The sequence below is a fragment of the Vulpes lagopus genome, chromosome 13 (assembly GCF_018345385.1).
Source record: "Vulpes lagopus strain Blue_001 chromosome 13, ASM1834538v1, whole genome shotgun sequence".
NCBI lineage: Eukaryota > Metazoa > Chordata > Mammalia > Carnivora > Canidae > Vulpes > Vulpes lagopus.
Window position 1 is genome coordinate 50,592,242 of NC_054836.1, and position 25,033 is coordinate 50,617,274.

Consider the following 25,033-nt stretch of genomic DNA (forward strand, 5'->3'; position numbering starts at 1 on the left):
ACCAGGGAACCTGATGGGGGGCTGGATCCCAGGGCCCCAGGATCATGGCCTGAGCCTAAGGCAGACAACCAACTGAGCCACCCAGATGCCCTATTGTCTGTAATTTTCTATAAATGGTTTTGTCTGGATCACATTTTATTGTTACCCAGTAATTTGCTCATAGTCTCTTTGTGTACATAAGTCCCAGGACTATAATTTATTATTTAGAACTTAACAAATGAGTAATTCTGGAGTTGCCATGTTTTCAAATACCTACCTAGTAAAGATATACGAGTATATTACTATAATGTAGGTATATCTACCTGTGTAACACACACACGGGGAAACATAAATTCTTGTAGATATATCTGAATCATTTTTTTTTCTGGAATATTCAAGGGAGAATGCTATTATATAAATACTTTTCTAATCCTCTCAATCTCCTACTATAAGACAAAAATCAGGACTTCTAATCATACTCCCAGAAGTATATATACTGTGTATATATACTGTGTATAAAAATTTAAAAATACACAGTATTTATACCTCTGGGAGTATGATTAGAAGTATGAGGGAAAAAAGGACTTTTCCTTTTTATCCCATTTGCCCCAGTATTATTTCAGTTTTCCTAAATTATATTAAGCCTATGTTGTTTTTGCAATTAAGGAGGGAGCTGTAGATCTCTTATTCATCTCAAATTTTATCCAAAGAGTTGAACACAACACAGCCCAGCCCCTCAGGCAGACCAGATGCTCTTCCTCTGGGGATGCTCCAGGGACCTTTGTACAATTTAATGGTGACAATTCTCTTGTTATATTGTATTTGTTGCTTTTGTTGTCTTTCCACCAGAGCATAAACTTCAGAAAGGCAAGAACTATCTATGGCTTTTAATCTTATAATCTCAGAATTCCACATAATGTCTAGCAACAGTAAATACTCCAGGCACTCAATGAATAGTGATTAAATCATGACTACTGCTAAGAATATCTGATAATTACTGAAATATTCTTATGTGCTGAGCGCTGTGCTAACCAAATTATATATATTATGTCATGTTATCCTGAAGAAAACCTTATGCAGTATGTGCTATTATAATTTCCACTTTACAGATGAGGAAAATTAAGTGTAGAGAATTAAGTGATTTGTAACGCAAGAAGCGGCAAAGCTGGAATACAAATCAAGGAAGTCTGAATTTGTAGTTTGTGCTCTTGACCCCCACACCATACTACATGAATAAATGACTATGCATGAGAGAATATATAGTGAAGATGTTCATATCTAAAGAAGAATCTTATTCAAGAGACAGACTAAGGTAGAAAATGAAACCAGAGAAACCATTGACAGGCTTGGGGAGAGTACCACAATACTTACTGTCACCATTATAAGAAAAAGCAATTCAATCTAAATGGTCTAGTGACTTCCAGCAACTGTCACATCCTCCTACACGAAAGTGTACACACTATGTTTGGTGTAGTGCCTCGGAAAACCTCCCTATATTGCTAAATTGATTACAGAAATAATCTTGACTTTAAAAATCAGGATCAACATTTTTACATATAAACCTAAAGTGACTATCTCTCTTATGGTGAGGAAGAAATATCTATTGCTAATGCACATAGTTTTTATTAGCAATTCCATTTTTGTTCACTGATACAGCAGCAGTGTGATAATCATCTACAACTACATAAAAGAAAGAAAGATCTCCAAAAAAGTCATGGGTTACCTACCAATCTATAATTCTTTAGTAAAGAAGAATTATTATTCTTTCAAAAAGAAAGGAAGAATGTCCTGAAGAAATTATAATTACTCAAGTTGACATCAGAGCAAAACTATGATTTTTTTCACAAATGCTTCTAATTTAGTGGTACCTAAACCTTATTGGACAGATCTTGGGATGCTTAATTTCACGGTGAATATCTTATCTATTAAATAATTGTATTGGTCAGACCCTAAGTACTAAACAAGAATGCGCCATGCTATTTTGATTTGGGAGAATTCAGAATTCAAACTAAACCAGGCTTAAGAGGCTCAGAAATTTGTAAAAACTTCCTGTTCAAATTACTAACAAATAGGGCTCAGAATAACATCTTCCTGTCTTCAAAAGCAACCACCTACCTGGGTCCCATTTGAGGGACATTAGCTTTCATGCTTTAAAACATTCCATTCAACTATCTTAATCAGGGTCCTTGACACAATTTCTTTTCAAATTTCTTCTTCATTCTGTCCTTTCTTTTAGTAAAGAATATATTCCTAATTCCTAATCTACCAAAAATGTCATAAATCAATGCATGGTCTTAAAATAGTGCCATAGAGATACATTAGGCTTCTATAATTCAAAGCTACTGCACACACACACACACACACACACACACACATACACACACACAAAAGAAAAAGAAAAAAGAAAAAAGTTATTAACCAAGCATTATTTTTAGTTTTACTGGGGAAAACTCAATTTAGTTCTGTTTTTCTTCCTATAAAACTTCATCATTTCCTGGAACATAATATGATTCAACCATCTGTGATAGGCTAATATTGATTTCTGTATCTTCACTAGCACATTTAAAATCAACAAGCTTTAAAATGTTTAATTTCTAATGATTCAATGGACTTTTTTGCTAATATCAAGTTATTTTTAATAAGTTAGGCTGTTTTTACATTTTACAATATAGTCTCTAGACTTGAAGAGGAAATATCATTTAAATATTTTGCAGTGAGAGGATACTTCTGTACTTGTAATTGTTATAGAAAGTCCTGCACTGTGCTTTCTAGCATGGACATGACTGTGTTGTGGGCAGGACATGCTTCTCCATGAAGCCATTGATCCTGCCCAACCTAAGGCCTCCCTGGGGCCAGGAATTGATTGTTTGCTATGAAAACTTCTTGGAATTCTCCTGAACAAGGAGAACCACAAACTAAAGAAAATAAAATTACGTAAAGTAAATTATAAAGTAGATTACATATTGCTGGTGACTATTTATTGCAGTTTGTCTTGGCAGCCACTGCATGCTGATTATTCCAATATAATTACCACCCCTTTTGCTCTCAAAAGTATCCTAATTTAAGTGATGAATTATATGGCTACTCTCTTCACTGGTGACTAACTTCACTGAGGTTGCTAACTGCAAGGATTCGCAGATGCTGAGTACCTGTAAAGTGTATTTCAGTAGGTAACAAGAGAAATGATAACAGGCTTCATTTCTGATGGGGCTGAGAAAATCTGTGAAACAGAAACACAAGTGCCCAATAAAAAATGTTGATGTCCTACAAATTTCAGTTGTGGTTGATTCATATTGACTTCCTGCAGTTTGGTGCTTTGTATTCATTGTATCTTTTTCTAAAAGAGTCCTTCTATATGAGTCATAAGAAATTAGTAAGAAAAAGCAAATAACTATGAAAAATATTTTGGTGGATCTAATGGCCTTGTCTAAATATTATTTCATTAGCTTTTTACTGTTCGTGTTATAGATAAGTAGACCCATTTGGGCTAACATTATGAAAATGGCTATACTCCTAGCTAAGCTATCCACACAATCAAGTAACCGTCTTGTGATGTTAATCAATGTTGACATCATGACAGCAGAAGAAAGTTCACACTTGCAAAAGTCACCTCTTACCATCCTAGGAATATCTGGCTGAATTCACTGAACAAATACTTCAACTCTACTTTTGCCTTGTGTAATAACTGTGATTACAAATAATGTGACTACGTTTATGAGTCACTCTGAAAATATCGAATCAAAGTAGTCATCATTCATGTCATAAACAAGAATACTTAAAAGAAGAAGCTACATATTATTTAGAGGAAGCTACATATTATTTCCCCAAGAGAAAAATGCTTTGACCAGTTAGTTGGGTCAGACTGCACACAGCAGACAGAAGGATTCTTTAAAAATGCCAATCACACCCTATGTATCGCTCATGGCTCAGACCATTCCACGGGCTTGCCATCCCACTATAATAAAATGCAAAGTCCTTACTATGACCCACAAAGTTCTGCAAGCCTCTTATATCTAGTCTCCTACCTCAATTTTCCCACCTCAATTTGATATGCTGATTTCTTGTAATTCCTTAAACTCACTTAATATGTATCCATCTCAGGATTGCATTTGTTATTTCTTTGGTGCGAACCACTTTTGTTCCAGATACTAGTATGGCTCTCTTTCTTTCTCCCTTAATTTAGGAGTTTGCTCAAGTATCTTCTTATTAGAGAAGTTTATAGTGAATATCCTACCTAAAATAGCAGTCCCAGACCCCTACTCTATAAGTCCTTTATGACTTTTTCTTTAGCACTTCTAGCTCAGGACATTGCATTATGTGTCATGTATTTGCCTATTATCTGCTTCTAATCACTAGAATGTAATCTCCACGAGGGCAGGGACTTTGTCTCTTCTATTCCATTATGTCTCTCTAGTGGCTAGACTAGTGCTCATTAAATGGATGTTTCTAAGGCCTACTATGTTAGCAAACTGATTAAAGTAAATAGAACCTACTCATCTAAACTAATTTCAAAATTTGTGTTGAAATGTTGACTTCTGAATCTGAGCTCCACAACTTCCCCATCACATTTGATCTTTAAATCAACTTCCTCTGGAAAGCAGATTTCATGCAGTTATTGGTAAGATGTAAAACAAACCACTTAGGAGGGAAATCTGGCTGTATACGTTAGAACTAAAAATAACAACAACAACAATAACCACAACATATGTTAACCCGGTATTTCTACTTCTAGCTATCAATTCTACAACAATAAACACACAAATGTCCAAAAGTATCCCTGCAAGGATGTTCATTACAACATTTTGAATTTTTCCAGTTTGTGTTATTTCTATAACTTAAATAAGTAAGTAATTAAGTAAATAAATAAATCAATCTTCTCTAGAGAGTCATGTCCAAGCAGTTACCAGGGAGAATATAGTTTTATTGAACACAAAGTTTCAAAGGGTAATGCTGAGTGAAATGAGCGATAATCACAATGCACCAATTTGGGAGGCCTCGCAGTACCTGCCATATCTACAAGCTCCTTCCAAGAGGTTCCTCACAGCCACAGGGTCTGTATGGTTGACTGGCCTACACAGCCACGACTGACCAGACCAAGGAAAGGCACCTACCAACGAAGGCCATTGACTGATTGACCAGAAGCCTGTCAGGTGGATATATCCTAGTTCTATACTGAAAGGAACACACTCAGATTTGTCTCAGGTAGTTTAAATGAGAGGCACACCCAAGGAAGTTAGCAGTTGGCAATGGGGAAAAAGCCAACTGGAACACAAACAGAAAAACAAGAACAACATGCCAGTAGACATCAAACAGAAAGTCCTGCTGTAGTCACATTTCTATTCTTCAGTGAGGAGAGCCTGATCCTTGGCTTCCACCACCCTTCTTTTCACAGGTAGAAAAGTAATATGATTCAACCATCTGCTGAAACTATCTTTAAAATAAGTGCTCTTTAAAACTATATTTTACTACATACCTGTTTTTTATAACTAACAGAACACTAAATTGAGGTTTAGATTAAGCCTTTAAAGTGCTTAGCTCTGAAGAGATAATCGCTTCTTCTCTACCCTCTAATTATGTGTAATTCACAATAAAAAATACTACAAAACCCACAATAAGGGTAACTGAGTTCTAATAAGTCAGATTTTTTTCTTTCATCACTTTATGAAATATAAAGTTCTTTCCAATAAAAAATATTCTGGTGATGTGCATTTATGTTTAACTTGCCTACCAAGTAATCAAGTATTATCCAAGACAAAAATGGGAATAGAAAATCCACACCACAGACCAAAGCATCTTGTATACTACAAGTTATAACACCAATTAGACAAATGACTTCTGGTAGTAGAAAGACAGCATATTTTTAAATTCGTTTTTTAGATGTTCTGGCATTTAAAAAAAATGAGTCACAGACCACAGCATGTCAGTAAATAATACTGTAATACCCCTTAATGTTTTTCAATGCCATTAGAAAATTATTATAGGAATATATCCAATTATAAATTTAAAGCCCAGGAAGCCTAGAATTTTTAAGTACCTATTTTATTCAGAGGAATAAAATTTTAAATTTTCTTTCAAAACAACAAATTATTTTTTTCTTATCAATTACCAAAAGGTCTGTAGAGGCTATGTACTAGCAGAGTCTTGAGCCTTGATAGTTCCACACTTTATGTTATCCGTAACTTCATGATAGATGTGTAGTGAAAGGGGAAGGAAAGGGCCATGTGTCCAAAGTGTTAATTTTCAGGATTAGAATAATGAAGCCAGCCTTTGCACATGTGGGGAAAATAAGGTATACATCTCTTAGATCCCCATCTGCCTTTCACTCATCTCCCAACACTGCACCAGTAATGCTTATTCTATCTCAGTCTGTGGACCCAATACAGTATTTACATTTACTGAGGAAAGTTAACAACCCAGGTTTTTCTTCAGGGAGGTCTTCTGTAGGATTTCTAATTACACAAGAGTTTTTTATGTCTGATCAAGTTTTATAATCTCACATTGTTGACTCTTCAGCTAGTGACCAATAATGATACATCTGAATTAAAGCTATGTTCTCTTTGGATTATAACGTAAAATGAATCCCTTGGCATTCCTAATCTTGTAATCTTGTAGATAAAATTTTCGCTCCCTTTTTGACTAGTTCTTTTTTTTAAAAAAATAGCTTTATGGAGATGTAATTTATATGACGTGTATTTTACCCATTTAAAATGTACAACTTTTTGTTTTTAATATATTCACAGAGCAGTGTGACTTTCACAATTTATTTTGGAATGTTTTCTTGCCCCCTACCAAAACAAACAAAAACAAAAATCACGAAAATCATTGTATCCATATCTCTTATTCCCCTTTGTAATGCCCATATGAGCCCCTAATCTATTTTTTGCCTCTATGAATTTGCCTATTTCAGACACTTCATATAGCATAAATAGAATCAAATTCTAGATGGTCTTTTGTGACAGGCTTCTTTCATCTAACATAATGTATTCACGGTTGCTGACTCATTCCTTGAATGGGATTTGTATCATATCCACACAAACTGTTTTCCAAATATTAAAAGCACATTTTAGATATTTATGGGTGTATATGAAATAATATTCCAAATTTATTGCTTTTCTCAGATTCTTACTGAAATCAGAAGGCTAGATAGAATCTTCAAAACAGAAAGCAGTCACCAAATTCTGCAAATTGACTATGCAAATCCTACAGGTAACATAAACTAAACTCTTTGATACTAATACCTTTACACCTGATTAAAATCACATTATTAAACACACACATTCACCTTCCCCTAAATGCCCAATCTATTTAAGGAATCAAAATCAATGGACCTCTTATAATTCAAAATATTAAATAACCAAAATGAGCAAGTGCATTGAACAGACACTTCACTCAAGAAAATATACAAAAGGCAAGTAAGCACATGGAAACATAATCAACATTAGGAGTCTTCAGGGAAATGCAAATCAAAACCACAAGATTCTACCTCACACACATGAGGATGGCTAGAATCAAAAATATTCATAATACCAAGTGCTGGCAAGGACGCAAAGAAACTGAAACCCTTGTACATCGCTGGTAGAACATAAAAAATTACTTTTGAAAATAGTTTGGTAGCTACCAAAGTTAAACATATACTTCACCATAAAAGCCAGCATCTTCACCAATACAGCCAGCACTGTATCTTCACAGTGATACATGTGACTACATCTGAATAGAAATAAAAACGTTTTTCCACCCAAAGACACAAATGTCCATAGTATTTACACAAATATCCCTATCTCTACTAATAATATTACCAAACTGGAAAAATCCTAATGTTCATTAGCTCATGAATGAACAAACAAAATGTGGTGGTTCCATACAATGGAATATATTCAACAATAAAAAGGAACAAACTACAGATATACACACATGGGGAAACTGAAAAATCATTCTTATATGGGGGAAAACACAAATAAGAGACTACATTTTGTATAACACCATCTAAACAGATTTTCTAGAAAAGGCTAAACTATGGAGACAAAAAGCAGATCCATGGTTACCTCGGACAGGCGGAAGCCACTGGGACTGTGGGAGCCTCAGTTAAGTGTAAATGGGAGGAGGGAACTTTTGAAGTCTTTTAAATCAAAAACTAGATTGTGGTGAGGCTTGAACAATTGTGTATATTAAAACTAAAACTCTTTAAACTGTATATTTTAAATGGGTGAGTTGTGCAGTACATAAATTTTACTTCAATAAAGCTTTTAAAACAAAAAATGACTGAACAAATATTCATAATTATAAACCATTGAAACCATACCACACCACTCCATTCATACCACACAGACTACTCATGACCAGGTCATCCTGACACAAAAATTTTTGCCATTCGTTCCTATAACAGCAATTTCTCAAACTGTTTGGGGTGAGGGCTCCTTTATACTCTTAAAAATAACTGAGGCTCTCAAAGAACTGTTTGTCAATATTAACCACATTAGAAAATATATACTCTGTCAATATTTACCATATGGGAAATTAAAATGGTAAATTAAAAAAATCTTTATAGATTCAGTCTAAAATAATAACCTATATGTTAACACACACAAAAATATGTTTAATGAAAAGTATAACTATTTTCCAAAACAAGGGAAAAAATAATGAGATCAGTAGCATTTTTTATATTTTTGCCAATCCATGCAGTGTAGCTTAATAGAAGACAACCATATTCCAATATCTGCTCCTTATTCCCTCTGATGCCACAGCCCACATCACATACCCTCTGGAAAACTTCGCTGCACACTCAAGAGAAAATGAGAGTGCAAAAGGCAAACAGCATCTTAGTATTATTAGGAAAGTAGTTCTGATCTCACTGACCCCCACAAAGGATCTTGAGAATGCCCAGAGATCCTCTGGCCACCCTTTGAGAACTGCTGGCCTTGATTCTGCCCTAAAACCAATTGAGATTCATTTTAATGAGACTGTTTAATCTGTAGGATCAGTAATACTTGAGGATTAAGTTTTTTGGCAAACAGGATCAGAAAATTTTCTGAATATTGGGGGCGCCTCGGCGCAGTCAGGTTTAAGCATGTGACTCGGTTTCAGCACAGGTCATGATCTCAGGGTCATGGGTATATAAATATAAAAGCTCCCACTTAGTTTCTGTAGTCACTTCTAAAATGATAAAATGTTCATGATTTTTTTCTAAAAGAAACTTGATACCATAACCTAAAACAATCACGCTAATTTTAATATTTGAAAAAATAACTATTTAGTGGTCATTTTAGAAAATATAGTTAATTTCAGTTAATATTTATTTCTCCTGTGGCTCACAATGAAAAGATAATAATATAACCAGAAGTTTATGTTTGCCTCACATCCTGAAATGGTTGATGATTCTTGCTGAAGACATTCCAGTGCATTTGGGATGTCTCCAAAGCTTTGGTCCTCTTTGAATTGAGTGGTACTTCCCAAGTGATATGACTTAAAGTTCAACCAAGTTCCAGAATTTCTAACTTAAACTCAAAAACAACAGTTTCAGTACTTACTTTACAATATCTCCTTCAAGAGCAATCACTCTTTTAATGATCTTCTGTTCTGGGTTTTTAGGGGACCTAGAATAAAATAAGGTTATACAATCAGTTATGTCTTTATTGTTTTAAGACAATGAAAAGCAATTTTGCAACTAAATGGACTATCTTAAAATCATGACAGAGTCTTTCACACCCATGACAGTGACATCAATCCTACTTAGGTCCCAAGTGATGGAAAGCTCCTATCTATGTCACTCATTTTAAACCTCTGCAGGAGGAGAAGCCATGCTGAAAGTGTATTAAAATAAAAAATATGGAGCGGTAAGAATTTTAATATTAGGGCTATGCACTTGTAAGAAAGAGGATTCATACAGAAGAAAATGATTAGGCATTTCTTTAAAATCACATACTTAAGTTTCTTTATTTCATTTAAAATAAACAGTGGAATTTGATTTAAATCCTCAAGAAAACAGTGAAGATGAGTGGTGTTTAAAAAACACAGAAGATCCTCTTAAACTGCATTTAGGTTTAGTCCTTTGAAAATTACGTGATTCAGAGTGCTAAAACAAGGGTACCGACATCCCACTCTATCCCTAGAATTGCACTCTGGGGAAAGTCATGTCTCTCCTAAGCAGCCCTACTGAGAGACTCATTTGGTGAGGAAATACGGTCTGCCAACCGTGTGAGAGAGCTTTAGCAGCAAAACTTTCAGGCCTAGTCAAGTATTCAGAGACTGTAGCTCTGGCCAACAGTGTTACAACAGTCTCATGAGAGACCATAAGCCAGACCACCCATCCACACTGCTTCTGGCTTCCTGATACTCAGAAAATGTGTGAGATAATAAACATCTGTGGTTTTAAGCTTCAAGATGTTGGGGTAATTTGTTACACAGCAATGACTAAATCTTAATAAGGCCAATTTCCTGCCAATAACATTTTAAGTCTTTTAACAGACACATTTCAAGGAACATCTCATACATCATCACAAAAATGATCATTTAATATGAATTTGGAAATCAAGGATAGATATTTTCCTTGGAAAATATTTTCAATCCAAGTCACATTTTGAATTGAGTTGCTTTTAAAAAGGAAAGTAAATGCACAAAAACTAAGATTAAACATATTCAAAATGTAACATTTCATCAAAGTAAATATGCAGTTTCAATAAGATTTATATTTCACATTATATCTTGCAGAGAAAATGAAATCATCTAAACCATTTGCATCTACTTGTGAAAATCAGTCTCACAATTTTTCACTAAATTTCAAATATTCTTTATTTTAAGAGGAAATTTGATCAGAGTCTTTGAACTGTCCCCTTCACTGAACTGATTAATCATTATATTTCTATAATTTTCCTGTCATTTATATATAGCCAGAGTAAGAGATCTTAGCACAGTGAAACTAGTTAAATTGTGCAGGACTACTTACAGACATTTAGAAAATTCTCCTCTCATGTCACTCTGTTTTAGATAACCAGAAATGTATAAGATAATATTCAGCCTCAGTGGTCATCAAAGAATTGAATATTAGAACTGACAAATAAATAATAATAATAATAATAATAATAATAATAATAACAATACTAGTAATATGATTTTTTGTTGAGGTCTAGGAACATGGGCACTCTATATGAAGCATATGGTCATGTAACATGTCTTTCTGTAAAAGTGTCAAGCTTTTATATTCTCTTTAACATGACAATTATAGGGATCCCTGGGTGGCTCAGCAGTTTAGCACCTGCCTTTGGCCCAGGGCATGATCCTGGAATCCCAGGATTGAGTCCCACACAGGGCTCCCTAAATGGAGCCTGCTTCTCCTGCTGCCTGTGTCTACCTCTCTCTCTGTCTCTCAGGAATAAATAAATAAAATATTTTTAAAAAATTACAATTCTATTTTTAGGAATTTATACTAACGAACTGATTATGAATATATGCAAAATTTTAGCGATATGGATGTTATATATATATATATATATATTTTTTTTTATATTTTTAAAAGGAAAAAAATTCAGTAAAAGTAGATTGGTTAAATAGTCCATTTGCATAATAAAGTATTTTCCAGTCATTGAAGATGATATTATAAAAGAATTTTTAATGATGTAAAAATATCAACATAATCTATTGATTAAAACGGAAATAGACAATATTGTGTGTACTATGACCTTGCCTCCATAACTAGAGAGAGAAAATTCACAGGCAACTGTACTAGAAAAAAAATCAGGAAGGACATAAAACCAAAGTTGGAGGGTATGGAGTTCTGTATATGATTTAAAAAAAAAGAAAAAAAAAAAGAAAAACAGGCCTAGATTTTTTGGTTCAGATTTGTGGGAAGTCTATTAAAAGATGACAACTGTTTGTGTCATATGACATTATCTGAGAAGAAATGCTCCAAGAAAGGGGTGAGACCTGAACTAATTGCAAAGTTCCCCCATCTAATATGGATGCAGTATTACCATCAATGAATATGAAAAGCAATCCTTATCACTGTAAAACAATATTTTATGCCAACAACTTTTAAGCTTTTGAGGTACTTGAAAAGTATTTCATATTGTAAAATAATCTATATTTTAAGATCATGAGGCAAAATAGAATATGCAAAGTGAACTATCTATATAATTAAAGTCTTATGAATTACCACTTCAAATATATCTATAAATTTTAATGTAATATTAAACTCATGAATCTAATCAAATGATTCAAAATAGAAAAAAAGCTATTACTAACATTAATCCCATTACTGCTCAAAATCTATATCTATATTTTAATCATTAGACTGTTGAATGCACTACTTTGATGTAAGTAGAAGTGGTATGAGAGTTATTATAGATTTACATTGTGAAAGTCATTGCACTTCCCTTTGTCTAAATTTTATTGGCCATTTGGCTATCTCCTGGGAAGTGTCAAGAATAACTATGAAGGATTATATGCCTTCCTTTAGGGATACGATGTATGCTGTCCAATAAATACTAAAATTTGCATTTAAATTTGTAATTTCAGTGTTTTCATATTAAGCATTGTTTTACAATATTTATTTCTGGAGCCTGAATTTTAAACATTCTGTTTTATGCCACTGATTTAATTAGGCAAGATTTCTCCAGAGGCTTGGACAGGATGCTTCAAATTGTCTGCACAGGTCTCAGATCAGTTTAGTGTGGAAGAATGTGTGTCTAACGGGAACAGCTATAGGGAGGGGAACAGAGTCTAGCACAGTCCTAAGATTTCTATGACACTTAATGTTCTTGAATTTCACTTCCTATCTTGATAAAAATGCTGTTTTTAGGTCTCATAATCTCTGAAACTGATTTCATGTTCTCTTATGTTCTCGCTGCACACTGTAATTTTGATCCTGTCTGGAGCACTAGGAAGGTACTTTGGAATACTCAGGAGATGCCCTCTTGTGTTTTGTGGGGATGGAAAGATTAGCAAGTATGCCACACTCTCTGTTCCTGCTTTCATGCCCATCCTGACATCACACATATACCTTAAATCTTTGTCTAGGCTCTCAGTCTTCTCTCATTTATAGTAAAATCCTAAAACCTCCCTCTGGATTGTATGGATTTTTATGTTTGCATGGCTCAGGACTGCCCAGATTACACTAGAATTAATCTAATTACCAAAAGTTATCTTAGCTACAGTCTAATTTAAGCATTAATTCCTCAAAAATGCCACAGTATATTGGTCACTAATTACATACATCCCAATGCAGTCTAAATTCTAACTCTTCATTAATGAGATAAAAGATGTAATATTCTGGGAATGCCTCATATTGGGTTGTTTTTTGTTGTCTTAAAGAATGGTCATTCATTAAAACATATAATTTTACATCACAATAAAAAATGAACATTGCTGTTTGAATCATCAAAATAAGATGTAGAATAAAAAATCTATTCAACATAGTTAAAAAAAGTCATATAAAAAGTAAGTCACACCAAATGATGGCTTCCCTCTTCCTTTTGAGATATAAGTAACATAAAATATTTTATTAGTTTTAGGTGTACAACATACTGATTTGATATTTGTATATATTGCAAAATGATCACCAAAGTAAGTTTTGTTAACATCCATCATCACATAGCTACAATTGTTTATTTGTTTGTTTGTTTTTTTAGATTTTGGAAAATGTTGCCTGGGTTTGGCATGGTTTTCATAAAAGGCCAGAGCTAGAAAGGCCCACGAGTGTATCTAGTCCTTTCCCTGCTGCTTGTGATCTCACCCATTCTCTGCGGCCTAAGTGTTTCCCATGGGTCACCTCATGCTTTGCAAAGGCCTGGAGTGGGGTACAATTTCCATGGGGTACAACCCCATTATGATGGAGATGGCTATCACTTTTCTGCTACAAGCAAGCCGCCGACTATAGGCACCGTCATAACCAACCTGGGTCTCAATTTCAGGGAGATAAGGCTAGATCAGAGGTCATAAACCAAAAATCAGATAATCAAGGCTAGCTTGTAGAAATGTTTTGTTTGGTTCATGTATAATTTTTTCTTTTATCTAGCCAAGCAAGCAGGAGACTTAATATAAAAATTCTAATTTCTTTTTCCTCTTGAAAAAAAATAGGAAGATCCAGCAATCCTAGGCCCACATTCTTGCATGAAACAAAGTCCACAGGAGCTGAGAAGCAGATACTGAGGATGAGCCAGAGTCCCCACAGTGTGTTTAACAAATCTCTAGTGCCTGAGGACGTGTGAGGTTAGGAATCTCTAGAAATCTCGGTGACATATAACCACTGGGGTCAACATGTATGAAATCTCTAGAAGGGTAGGTCTAGCGCACAGTAATTAGATACATTTTAGAGTGATCTTTTCCTAAAATAAATTCATAAACAAGATCAACTAACTGGGGTCAAGCAAACATCACAATCTTTCTTTTATGCTCATAGAATATTTATTTCAAAAACCCTCTAATAAATGGATTTTCACAGTCTGTTGCATTAGAAGGCAAAAAAGGAATTTTAAAGGTTTGGTCAAGTTTTATTATATAATTAACTAAATAAATATTAAAACTAAATATAATATTATTTACATGGAAAAGCACAGATTAGCCTTAAATGGATATTATCTGTAAAACCAAGATTAAAATGAGTAATTTTCAATGTTGGATTCTGTACACTCGCTTCACCATCAGTAATGTGAACTTTGTGCAAACAGCTGCATTTTTAATAATTCTTTTTTTTTTTAATTCAGTGCAGTTTCATTAATTAGTTCTCTCCAAACTTTTTACTTAGGTCATTATTTCAGCCACATTGTTGCCCCTTGTAGACTTTGCTTTGTATCACGTGACTCTTAAATTTAAACAAAAGAAACTACATTGACTTTTGTTGCTCTTTGGGTTCATTCTTGAAATCATCACAAATGTGGAACTTACAATTTCAGCTATATTTTCAGAATTTTAATATTCTATATTTCAATATAATGTTTATTTATTCAATATAATTTTCAATATAATGCTGAATACATTTATTTATTATTTTGTATTTCAATCCCAAGCAATCACTTCTGCCCTGATACCTCAGAAAGTGCTCCAACCCAACAGCCTTACTATTTGTTAAGGTGAAGTACAGATGAGGTTGGAAAAACCAGGTTAATGTGTTTTTTTTTTTTTTAAGATTTTATTTATTTATTTATTTATTTATTTATGAGAGACAGAGAGAGGCAGAGACATAGGCAGAGGGAGAAGCAGGCTCCATGCAAGGAGCCCGATGTGGGACTCGATCCCAGAACCCTGGGATCAGGCCCTGAGCCAAAGACAGACTTTCAACTGCTGAGCCATCCAGGCGTCCCACAAGTCAATGTTTCAAATGTGTTTTCTAGAAGACCTTAGTTTCTTAGATAGGGGTCAGCTCTTGGGGGTAAGGAAGATAATGGGAAAAGCATCATTAGGCAGGGGCATAGGTGATTATGCGCATAGAAAACCCTAAGAAGGGAAATGGGCTCCAGAGCACTGAAGCCACTGCTCTTCAGTAGGCTTCTATGTAGGGTAGGGATGGCATAGGGAAGGGATGATTTATGTACTTTGGCTATTTCCTCACAGCATATCCTACCTGAATCAGACCACTGAGCAGCAGCAAGAGAGTCCTTCAGAGAACCCAAGAGATTCTACTAGGGGTTCTCAGTGATCTAAGAACGTGGCAGCAGGAGCAACAAGCTGTAGCAGATTTATCTACTGTAATTACTTACTCAAAAGTATTTTAACAGTATGAAACAGATACATTTAACAGATGAAACAACAGGAGCATGGACTTCAGAGAATTAAGATGTTGTTTACTGATAAAAAATTTTTCTTGGTTAAATTGGAGAGTTGTTTCACTGTCGATAACCAGGATTGTAAGAAATTTAAAAAGCAAATGGTGACAACTGGCCTTCTAAGTAAATCAGCCTTGATTACAGAAAATCAATCAAATGCGTATTAGACTTTTTACTTCTGTACTTGGGAAGAGCCGAAACAGCCTCATAATTGTGTATTTTGATTATGAAATAAATGTTGTCACCTAACTGTGAACATTTTGAGGAATTTAGTATAATCATAACAATGAGTTAATTTCCACCAGTTTATTAACTCAAGCATGTCAAAACCCAGAACACTGCAATATTTGGGTATTGAACATAATTACAACTATACTTCATGGTCTAGGATAGGTTGTATGTAAATGAATATATTTATATAGCACACATATAAAATACACAACACATATGTAATACTTATATATTATGTGTATCTGTGTGTGTCCTACCATGCAATATGGAATCTTGCTATTTAAAGAAACGCCTCTGATCTATAAAGAAACTCCTGGACTGAAAAATATCTTCACTGAATTTATTTTGTAAATCTGGGTTTTCACACGTTGAATATGCTTAGAGTTGGCATATCTGTGGAACTGGAGGAGATGAATACTTAACATAAATATGTATACTGACTATACTTTTAGTTAGAATCCACTAGACCTTCAGACCTTCACATAGAAGTACTACTATTCTGTTCCCAAAGTACAACATGCACTCAGGAGTATCTGAGTTGTTCCTACTATAGTCAAGATAGATTTTGTCCCTCTATCCACATTATCAATGAGTATGTCTTTGTGACAGAGCACCAGTTAAGGCCACAGAATGAACAGTCTTCAAAGGAATCAAACTAGCCTCAGAACCCTAATTCTGCAATTAGGGTTTGTACTTTTAGCTTCAACCAGGTTAGCAAATAGTGCCACATTCTTATGGTAGGCTTGAGGAAAATACAAACCATGAAAAAGCCTGAAAATACAAGATACATCAAGCCATCTGCATCCATTAATACATCATGGAAATGGCAGGCCACCTGAGATACAAAACAAATACACAGGAGCAGAAATGAGAACACTTAAATTGATGGCCACGCAAGATGTCCGTAGCGTGTGCAATCACCTAGAGAATGTTTTTGGAAGAACGGGCCAAGGGCCAATCTGTGTCTAACATCCTATTTACAGTTGGCCTCCATGTTGTTCAGGGTGTGGGGTGTGAGATAACAAGCTTCAGGCAGGAGGTATCTTGGTAAAAGTGAGGAGAGAGAACAAAGGCAGTCTTGACTATTTTACCTGGAGCCAGCCTTTAACCCCCACCCATAACTAATTTCTCACTGGACAAATATCAAAAAGAAGAAGGAGAAGAAGAAACAGAATTATTTTCCTTACAAATTATAAAATGAACATTTTCTCTTGGGTAAAGTAAGCTTCTGAAATCTGCCTAATTGTACTCAACAGGTGTTTGTGATGGACAGAACCTGTGAAATTCACATGTACACATTAGAGCTGTGCACTCCAAGCAACATGGCTAGAGCGTCTTCGGGGTAACTTTTTGTGGTCATAACAAATGTGAGGTATACGGTGATGTGCCGATCTGCTACCTTTTTGTTTTATGGTGATGGTTACCATAGACACTTTCCAAAATCAGGCAACAAACAATCAAGAGTCAGATAGGGATGGGGGCATTTCAAGGGCTGCCAGCATGGGCGTGGGGGTGGAGGATCTTTACAACCAGACAGGCCAGACATACCATTCAATGGATAAGAGCCCAGAGAGATGTCAACTGAGGTTAAGGTGCCCTCCCCTGATGTTATCACACTATAAACTCCCCAGAGCTTAGAAGCTACTCTGACAAGACGAAGACCATAAACAGATTTAATTTGACTTGAATTACCTTCGAAAGTTCTTGAGCTTAGCCTGATTTGAAAAGAATTAGGTTTTGCTTGCAATAAGAAACCTAAATCCCAACAATGGCAAAATAAAGTTGTATGTTTTCGCATACCTTATTGTTATGATATGAGAATGGGCACCCATTCCATTTTCTTTATTTCACCAAATATATCAGTGTACTAATCTGCTCTCTAGTGATTGTGATGACAAGCACTATTAATGTTTCAAGTGTACTGCTGAATTCAAATTCTTCTAGTAAACTTGAATTAGGTATATATGTGGGGAGAAGTGAAATGCTACATGATCATTGAAAGTATCATAATTTCTCTAAAATGCTCAGTCTCTTAGAGAATATTGACAGTGTGAGGACAGAATATAAGTAGACTGTAAAGCATCCTAGCTTATTTCTGTCCTAACCCTGTCGAACTTATTAATTTTTAAAATACTGTAGAGTACCATTGCTCTGTGGAAGAGTTTTCAGTGAGGCACCAATAACTAAACACAATTTGTTCCCTTGAAAATGTCAACTTTATGCTCCCAGTAGTAAACTGAACAGCATTAGCAAATTGTCTCCAGGAAAAAAAAAAAATCCATGAGGTTCAGGATTTTACAAAATCAACTGTAACTGGTCACCTCTGAAAATAGCAGTATCGTTTACTTGCTCAGCTTGAGAGCCGTTACATAGCTCCAGACACTCAGCTATCAGTAACTTTTTCTATATCTATTTTTTCTGCTATTTATGCTGCAATAACCTGCTCCTGTGATTGTTTATCAATGCTTTAAACTAAAAAAACTACTAATGTTAAAAAAATACTAATGGTAAGTTTAAATGTCTAATTCTTTGTTTAATGGTTTGCATTTGTATCCAGGTATCCTAGTATGTATGACCTTCTTCCCCTCTGCTGGATGGAGTCCATGGAGTGACAGAGGACAAGAAGAATATCATGTCCAAGAAGCTATAAGGGTTTCAAATTAGAAAGAATTTTGAATCGCCGAGAATAAATGTCTTTTGGTGAGGAGAGTTGAGAATGGCAAAAAAAAAAAAAAAAAAAAAAAAAGTGATGAGGAGTTAGAAGAATTATGAGCGATTGTAAGGGAACTTTGGGGACAATGAAAGGAAAATGGAGAGAATATTTCCAAGGACTGAAGTTACCTGATTAGAGTAAACCAATCACAGAGGAATAGAGCTGTGACTAGAGCAACACAGCTAGGTGAAGCACAGTGTTGTGCCAATGGATTCACCAAAGGGAGCACATAAGCCCTGCCCACCCTACTTGGAGACCAAAGACCCTTGGAGTTGCTCAATTTGCTTTCTAGCAGCTTAACAGAGCCTCAGAATCGGGACAAGTTGGTTACGTTGTCATCACAATCCCATGATTGTCCTTTCCCTTTGTAGGTTATCCTGGACAAGTTTTATTTTTTTTACAAGAAAATTCAGAGATCAAAATATACCTCACTGCACCAGTTCTAGATCTAGAACATCAGGGAACTCCCGTTCCAAAAATCACAACCATATCTCCACCTATGATGCATCCTTTCACAAGGCTAAGGATTGTCCTGCTATTTTTAGTTGATTGTACATAATGAGCCAGAACTACAAAATGTGCTCAAGTAAGCTTTTTTTTTTTTTTGTAAAATCTGAGTTATGTTGAGGCTACAGTGTGCCAGATTATTTACCCCTTCCTATCATCCTTTAGTATGCACATACTGTAGTCATTTTTTTAGCCCATAAAATTGTATTTGAATAATGGGTACCCACTTAGAATGGAACATATGATGTCTACCCACATGTGTTGTTCCTTACAGGAAGTCACTTTGATTCTAGGATGAAAGACAGTGATTAATGTGAGAAGGCTCGCCTGCTTTTCTGAGCACCGGTCTCCTAATTCTGTACACACACAAAATGGACTCTAATCTCTACAGCTGTCATGTTGATGCTCTTCGTGAGCTGTACATTTCACAGGCTCTAAAACCACTCTGCAGCTCAAACATGATCAACAGCTCTCCTCAAACCAGAACAGCAGTGTGAGATTATTAAATCAAAACGGGAGCGAACCCTCATCTTCACATGTGCAGGAAATTCATAGGGGGCCTGATTTCCATATGGTTCCCACAGCTAAAGCTTAATGAGTATCTTCCAGATACAGGTAAAACCGTTCATAATCCTCAAACACCTTTACAACGGAGTAAAACAAGTCCACGTAGAATTAAGGGAAATAATCTCCAACTGGTCTTATATGCCTGTGGGTTAAATGTATGAAGGAGGCTTTGATTTAAATAAAAGCAGATTCTCAGAAACATATGCTCACCACCCACCATTCTTCATCTGAATGGTAGAAACTAAGGAGTTTCATTTCACTGTAGCATTGGAGCTTTGCCAAGAGGCAGGAGCACAAACATCAGCGATTAAGAAAGATCTCCAGTATAAAAGATGTTTTCAGGGGTCTAACCTACCTTAGAATGGATTTATAGGCGATGGCATCCTGTTTTGGACTGACCACATGAAGAGATGTTCTCATTTATATAACATTATTAAACTCTATTTTGGACTTTTAAATAACCTAAACCTACTGCCTAACATAAAATACCTTCCTTGAAAATATATAACAAAATCATAAAAAGACTTCTCTCAGAAATCTTCTGATTCAGCTTCATTTAAAAATGTATAGCCCCAAAACTGTGCTAATGTATACCCTGTCTCTCCCACCTTTTATCAGTTCTTTCTTGCCACTGCCATCTGTTTGCCTGGCTTTTTCCAGCACACTGCCCCTCCCTCCAGGCTGTTTACTGGCACCTGGACACCTCCTTCTAATTCTTCATAGCACAATCCAAGAAATGTCCATGTCTTTTCCAAGTCATCTTCCCAAAGATTCTCCTTAACACCACCCCTTGTATATTTTGGATACGTAGGCTTCTCAGATACCATTTTTCAATTAGGTAATGTGCAAGTTTGGTTTGGGTTTTGGTTTTAACACAATGATTTCCTGTTACATTGCTTCGTGCCATGCATAGGAGGAAACTTTCTGGCTATCTCAGCTTTTACAATTACAATTCAACAAAGTCCTTGTAATTCCAGGCTTTAATGACTTAAACACTATCTTCAGAGAAATTCTATGGTGAAGAAGTAGTTAGTTCAAATGTTTCTGGAAAAGTCATGCTTCCTTTTCATTAACTTTTAATACATAAAAGTCTGTCTACTCATAGGTACACTGACCTAATCACATAATCAATATGCAACTGCAGAATCATTACAAATTTAAAACAAATATGTAACATGATTTAATAAAAAGAAAAGGCGAGGAAATGGAATTCAAAGGTTGTAACTCTACAAAACCAATGAGAAGACAATAAATAAGGTAAATGACCATATTTGAATCTCTTATAGTATCTTTCAAGCTATATCACTACCTTCTAAATTAAAATCTCACTTTAATTAGTTCCCAACAATCCAACCTAATCACTTTCAAGTCAAAGACTCAGCTGTTTAGAATGCAGACTGTATCACTGCTGTGGTTATGTGTACTTGACCTCCTGCCTGTTAACAAAGAGACTCAATTAATTATTTGCTGTTTTGAATGGCTATTTCATTTCACCTCCACCTTTCTTTAAGTGTTAAAAGGCTCAATTGCTTTATCACCTTAACCTTAGCTTTGGAGAATGCACACAGAATTTCTTAACTGCCAACTAATAAACCATCTTGATCCAGAAAGCTAATTTTCAGGACCATAGCTCCTACGTATCTTATGCTAGAGTCAGCTAAAGTAACATATTGACCTGGTGGCACATCATCTTCTAAGAGGGCCTCTTCATTCTGAATGGCAGCTTGGGTGCTAAGCTATTACCTTGGTATAGATAAAGAGACACACACGCACTACAATGAGCACTACAGTCACGTTTACAGGGAAACGCCGGTTTCATCAGAAATCTTACCAAACAAAAATGAAAGGCTTACACTATATACTGAAGGTATGTAAATTAATAGTGTATTGGTTTTTTCAACATACTTTTCACTTTTCCTATACACTTTTAGTTACATTAAACTCAATAGTATAATCTCATATTGCAATCCTGAAACACCAAACCAGAACAAGAAAATAGCTTCAAAGGAAATGTGAAAAAGGCTTTTGCAATGTATATGCAAAGTATTACTGATACCAGTGAAGAAGGTTTAACCGTGAAAAACGAGCCACAAAGCCAAAAGATAGCAAAGAACCTTCCTATTTCTTTTAAATTCCTTTAATACTGATACTGTGTAACATTTTACAAGTCCCTCTTTGCTACATATCTGTTTATAGATTATTCCTATCTTCACAAGTGTATCATAAGATTGAAAACATTGATTATCTTAACTGTTTCATTGTATCCAGTCCTAAGCCAGTTACTGGCACTCAAAATGATGATGATGATAATAATAATAATAATAATAATATATTTATGTAATTATAATAATAACTATTATTATTATTAGATGATGATGATCTAATGATCTAACAAATATACCAAGGTCATAACAAATATACCAAGATACTGCTTCCAGGCATCTTGTGTAAGTAGAATCACACAATAACTGTTCTTTTGTGCCTGGCTTATTTCACTTAGCATAAGGTTTTCAAGGTTTCAGCCATGGTGTTGCATGTATCTGAATTTCATTCTTTGTCATTTTTATGACTGATGCTAGTTACTGTTTCATGAATACCCAAAATGATTTATCAACCTAGTAGCAATATCTTGGTATATTTCTTTATTTCTTATAATCTAATTTTTTAAATGGCAACTGAAATTTTGAAAACAAAACAAAACAAAAACAAAAAAAAACTCATAACTACTCAATTATTTCCAAGAGAATTTATACTGACACAAAAATAAATGATTCTGTCGTCTGCTGATCTTGGTCTGTAGATAAGTGGTTCTAAAACATTAAAATCTAGAGTTGAGCCCTGGAAATCTAGAATCCACATTTTAAAAAGCACCTAGACAAATAAATAAATAAATAAATAAATACATACATACATACATACATACATACATACATACATACTAATAAAAATAAAGCAAAACCACTTAGGTGATTATGATGCAGGTGGTCCTAGCCCAGCTTTGATAAACACAGTTGGGAACCCTCACATGAAAAACATAATTTTCATAGGATACTGCCACCCCATACACATTCAATAAAGATATAGGCCATAAAGAAATATTTTCAAAATGAACATAACAAATAATACAAATATAATAAAAGGTACACATTTCTAAATCAGTATGAAAGCAAAAATGTCCTACTAGGAAAAAAACATTCTAATAATTCCATATTTAAATTCAACCTTGAACTGAATCCATAACTACTATGAAATAGCATAACTCAAGCAAGAAAGAGCAAGACATTCCATTTCCAAGGTTTTTTAGAATATAAAAACAGCATTTAGAACAAACACAATGATGAGAAACTATGACGTATCAGAAAGGCTATGGTATTAGATACAGAATTTCTTTCTTTTTTAAAAAGATTTTATTTATTTGAGAAAAAAAGAGCACCAGCAGCAGGGAGGGACAGTGGGAGAGGGAGAAGCAGGCTCCCTGCTGAGCAGAGAGCCCATCATGGGGCTCAATCCCAAGACCCTGAGATCCTGACCTGAGCCAAAGGCAAATGCTTAACTGATTGAACCATCCAGGTGCCCCCAGAAATATTTATTTCTTGGAGTCATGAATCCATACAACAAATATTTTTGAAATGAAAACCAGGTGCCAGGCACTCTGTCTACATATAGCACTAGTTTACTAAAGAACTCTTATTAAAATTAATGACACTCATGGTATTTTTAGGATTCAGGACCAATGCTAGCTGTATTATCTTGAGCAAGTCCTGTACGACTCTAGGCATCTGTTTTTTTCTTGAGTAAAGAGAAGTGATGATAACTGGTACAGCTGACCCTCCCAAATGCTGCTGTAGGGATCAAATGAGCTGTTAAGCATAAGCTGATTCTAAGCATCTGATTTTTATAGAAGGAATCACAGAATGTGATCATAAATTATACTGGGGAGCTCCAAGGGTCCAATTCCTACTTTAAGTAGGAGAGAAGTTATATTCTCCGAAACTAAGGCCATGCAATGAACTTCTCACTACAAAGATCACCAGGTAACTTTCTGTGAAGTGTGTGTTGTGCGCTCTTATACCTAGACAGCAACTGTGCCACCAAATAGAAAGCTTGACCCTACTTCCAAATAAAGGTCAACAGTTCTTTTTTTTCTCTCTCTCTCTCCTTCTTTCCTTCTTTCTACTCTTCTTCCTACCCTTTTACCTTTTTATCCTTCCACCTTCCTTCCTTCTTTCTTAGAACTTTCTTCAGAGGATCTTGTTAATAAACTGAGGATTGTATACACAGATGAAGCCATTCTGAGGCCCAGTAATTTGATTTTTTTCATTAGTTTGTGAGTTGTTAAGTTTGTAGCTAAATGTATTTTTAGTGTGCAATTTAATTGTTCCAATGAAATGCAAAAGTTCAATCAACCAATTTTGTGTAGAAAGTGAAGGGACTCTAATTATTCTATCTGTTGTGTATTTTAATTAATTGTCCCTCACTCAAAAATGAGGTAGCAAAATGGAGACATGATATTGTATTTAAAATGCTCAGGAAATACAGCAAACGGTTCACAGAACATCCTTGAGAACAAGCACAGAGAAATCCAAGGCCTAAGAAATATTCAACATAACCCACTAGCAGGTTGACAAATGACAGACATTTGTCCCCTTTTCAGTCCCACATTGTTTCAGTTGTTTCTATCTAGGATAAGGGACTATGCTACTTTTTAGGTTTTTATTTTGAGTATTTTAAAGTGTTCTGACTTAATTATGGTAGTATTTTAAAAGAGTGAAATAGTGGGTATCTACATTTTACAATAAGAAAGGTACACCATAAACCAATGAGTATTTTCCAAAAAAGTACAAATCGGATTTGAACTAAAACCAAGACAACAGGTATGAGGCTTACCATCTATTACTCAGAATACTATATTATAATTTCTCATGGAGGCATTATTTCCAATAAGCTCTCAATGAACAAAATAAATCAATATAAAGAAATGTGTTAAGTAACACCATCATAGAGAAATCAGTGGTGGCAGCCTAAAATTACTTTAGTTCTTCTAAAAAGTTGTATATCCACAATAAATTTGACATGAGATAAACATATCAAACTACACTTATTAAAAGTGACAAATCCTATTTAAAATAAGATTATCATCTACACTAAATATATCATATTTTCATGTGAGAAAGAAAAAAATATTTAATCCTAGTTTGAGTAGATTAATGGTTGATACAAAGACCCTATAAAACTCTCCAGCTAATTTTCTGACTTTTTTGATTTCTAAAATTCACTGATAGAT

At 34.8% G+C, this 25,033-nt stretch overlaps 1 protein-coding gene across 2 annotated transcripts in view; it reads right to left on the bottom strand.

Moving 5' to 3' along the window:
* Positions 1 to 25,033, bottom strand: part of IMMP2L (inner mitochondrial membrane peptidase subunit 2) — an 848,215-nt gene that overhangs the window by 265,354 nt on the left and 557,828 nt on the right. For both annotated transcript variants that reach the window (XM_041727694.1, XM_041727695.1), the window contains exon 5: positions 9,504 to 9,569. In XM_041727694.1, the coding sequence (XP_041583628.1) occupies positions 9,504 to 9,569 (66 nt within the window). The remainder of the gene's footprint in view (positions 1 to 9,503; positions 9,570 to 25,033) is intronic.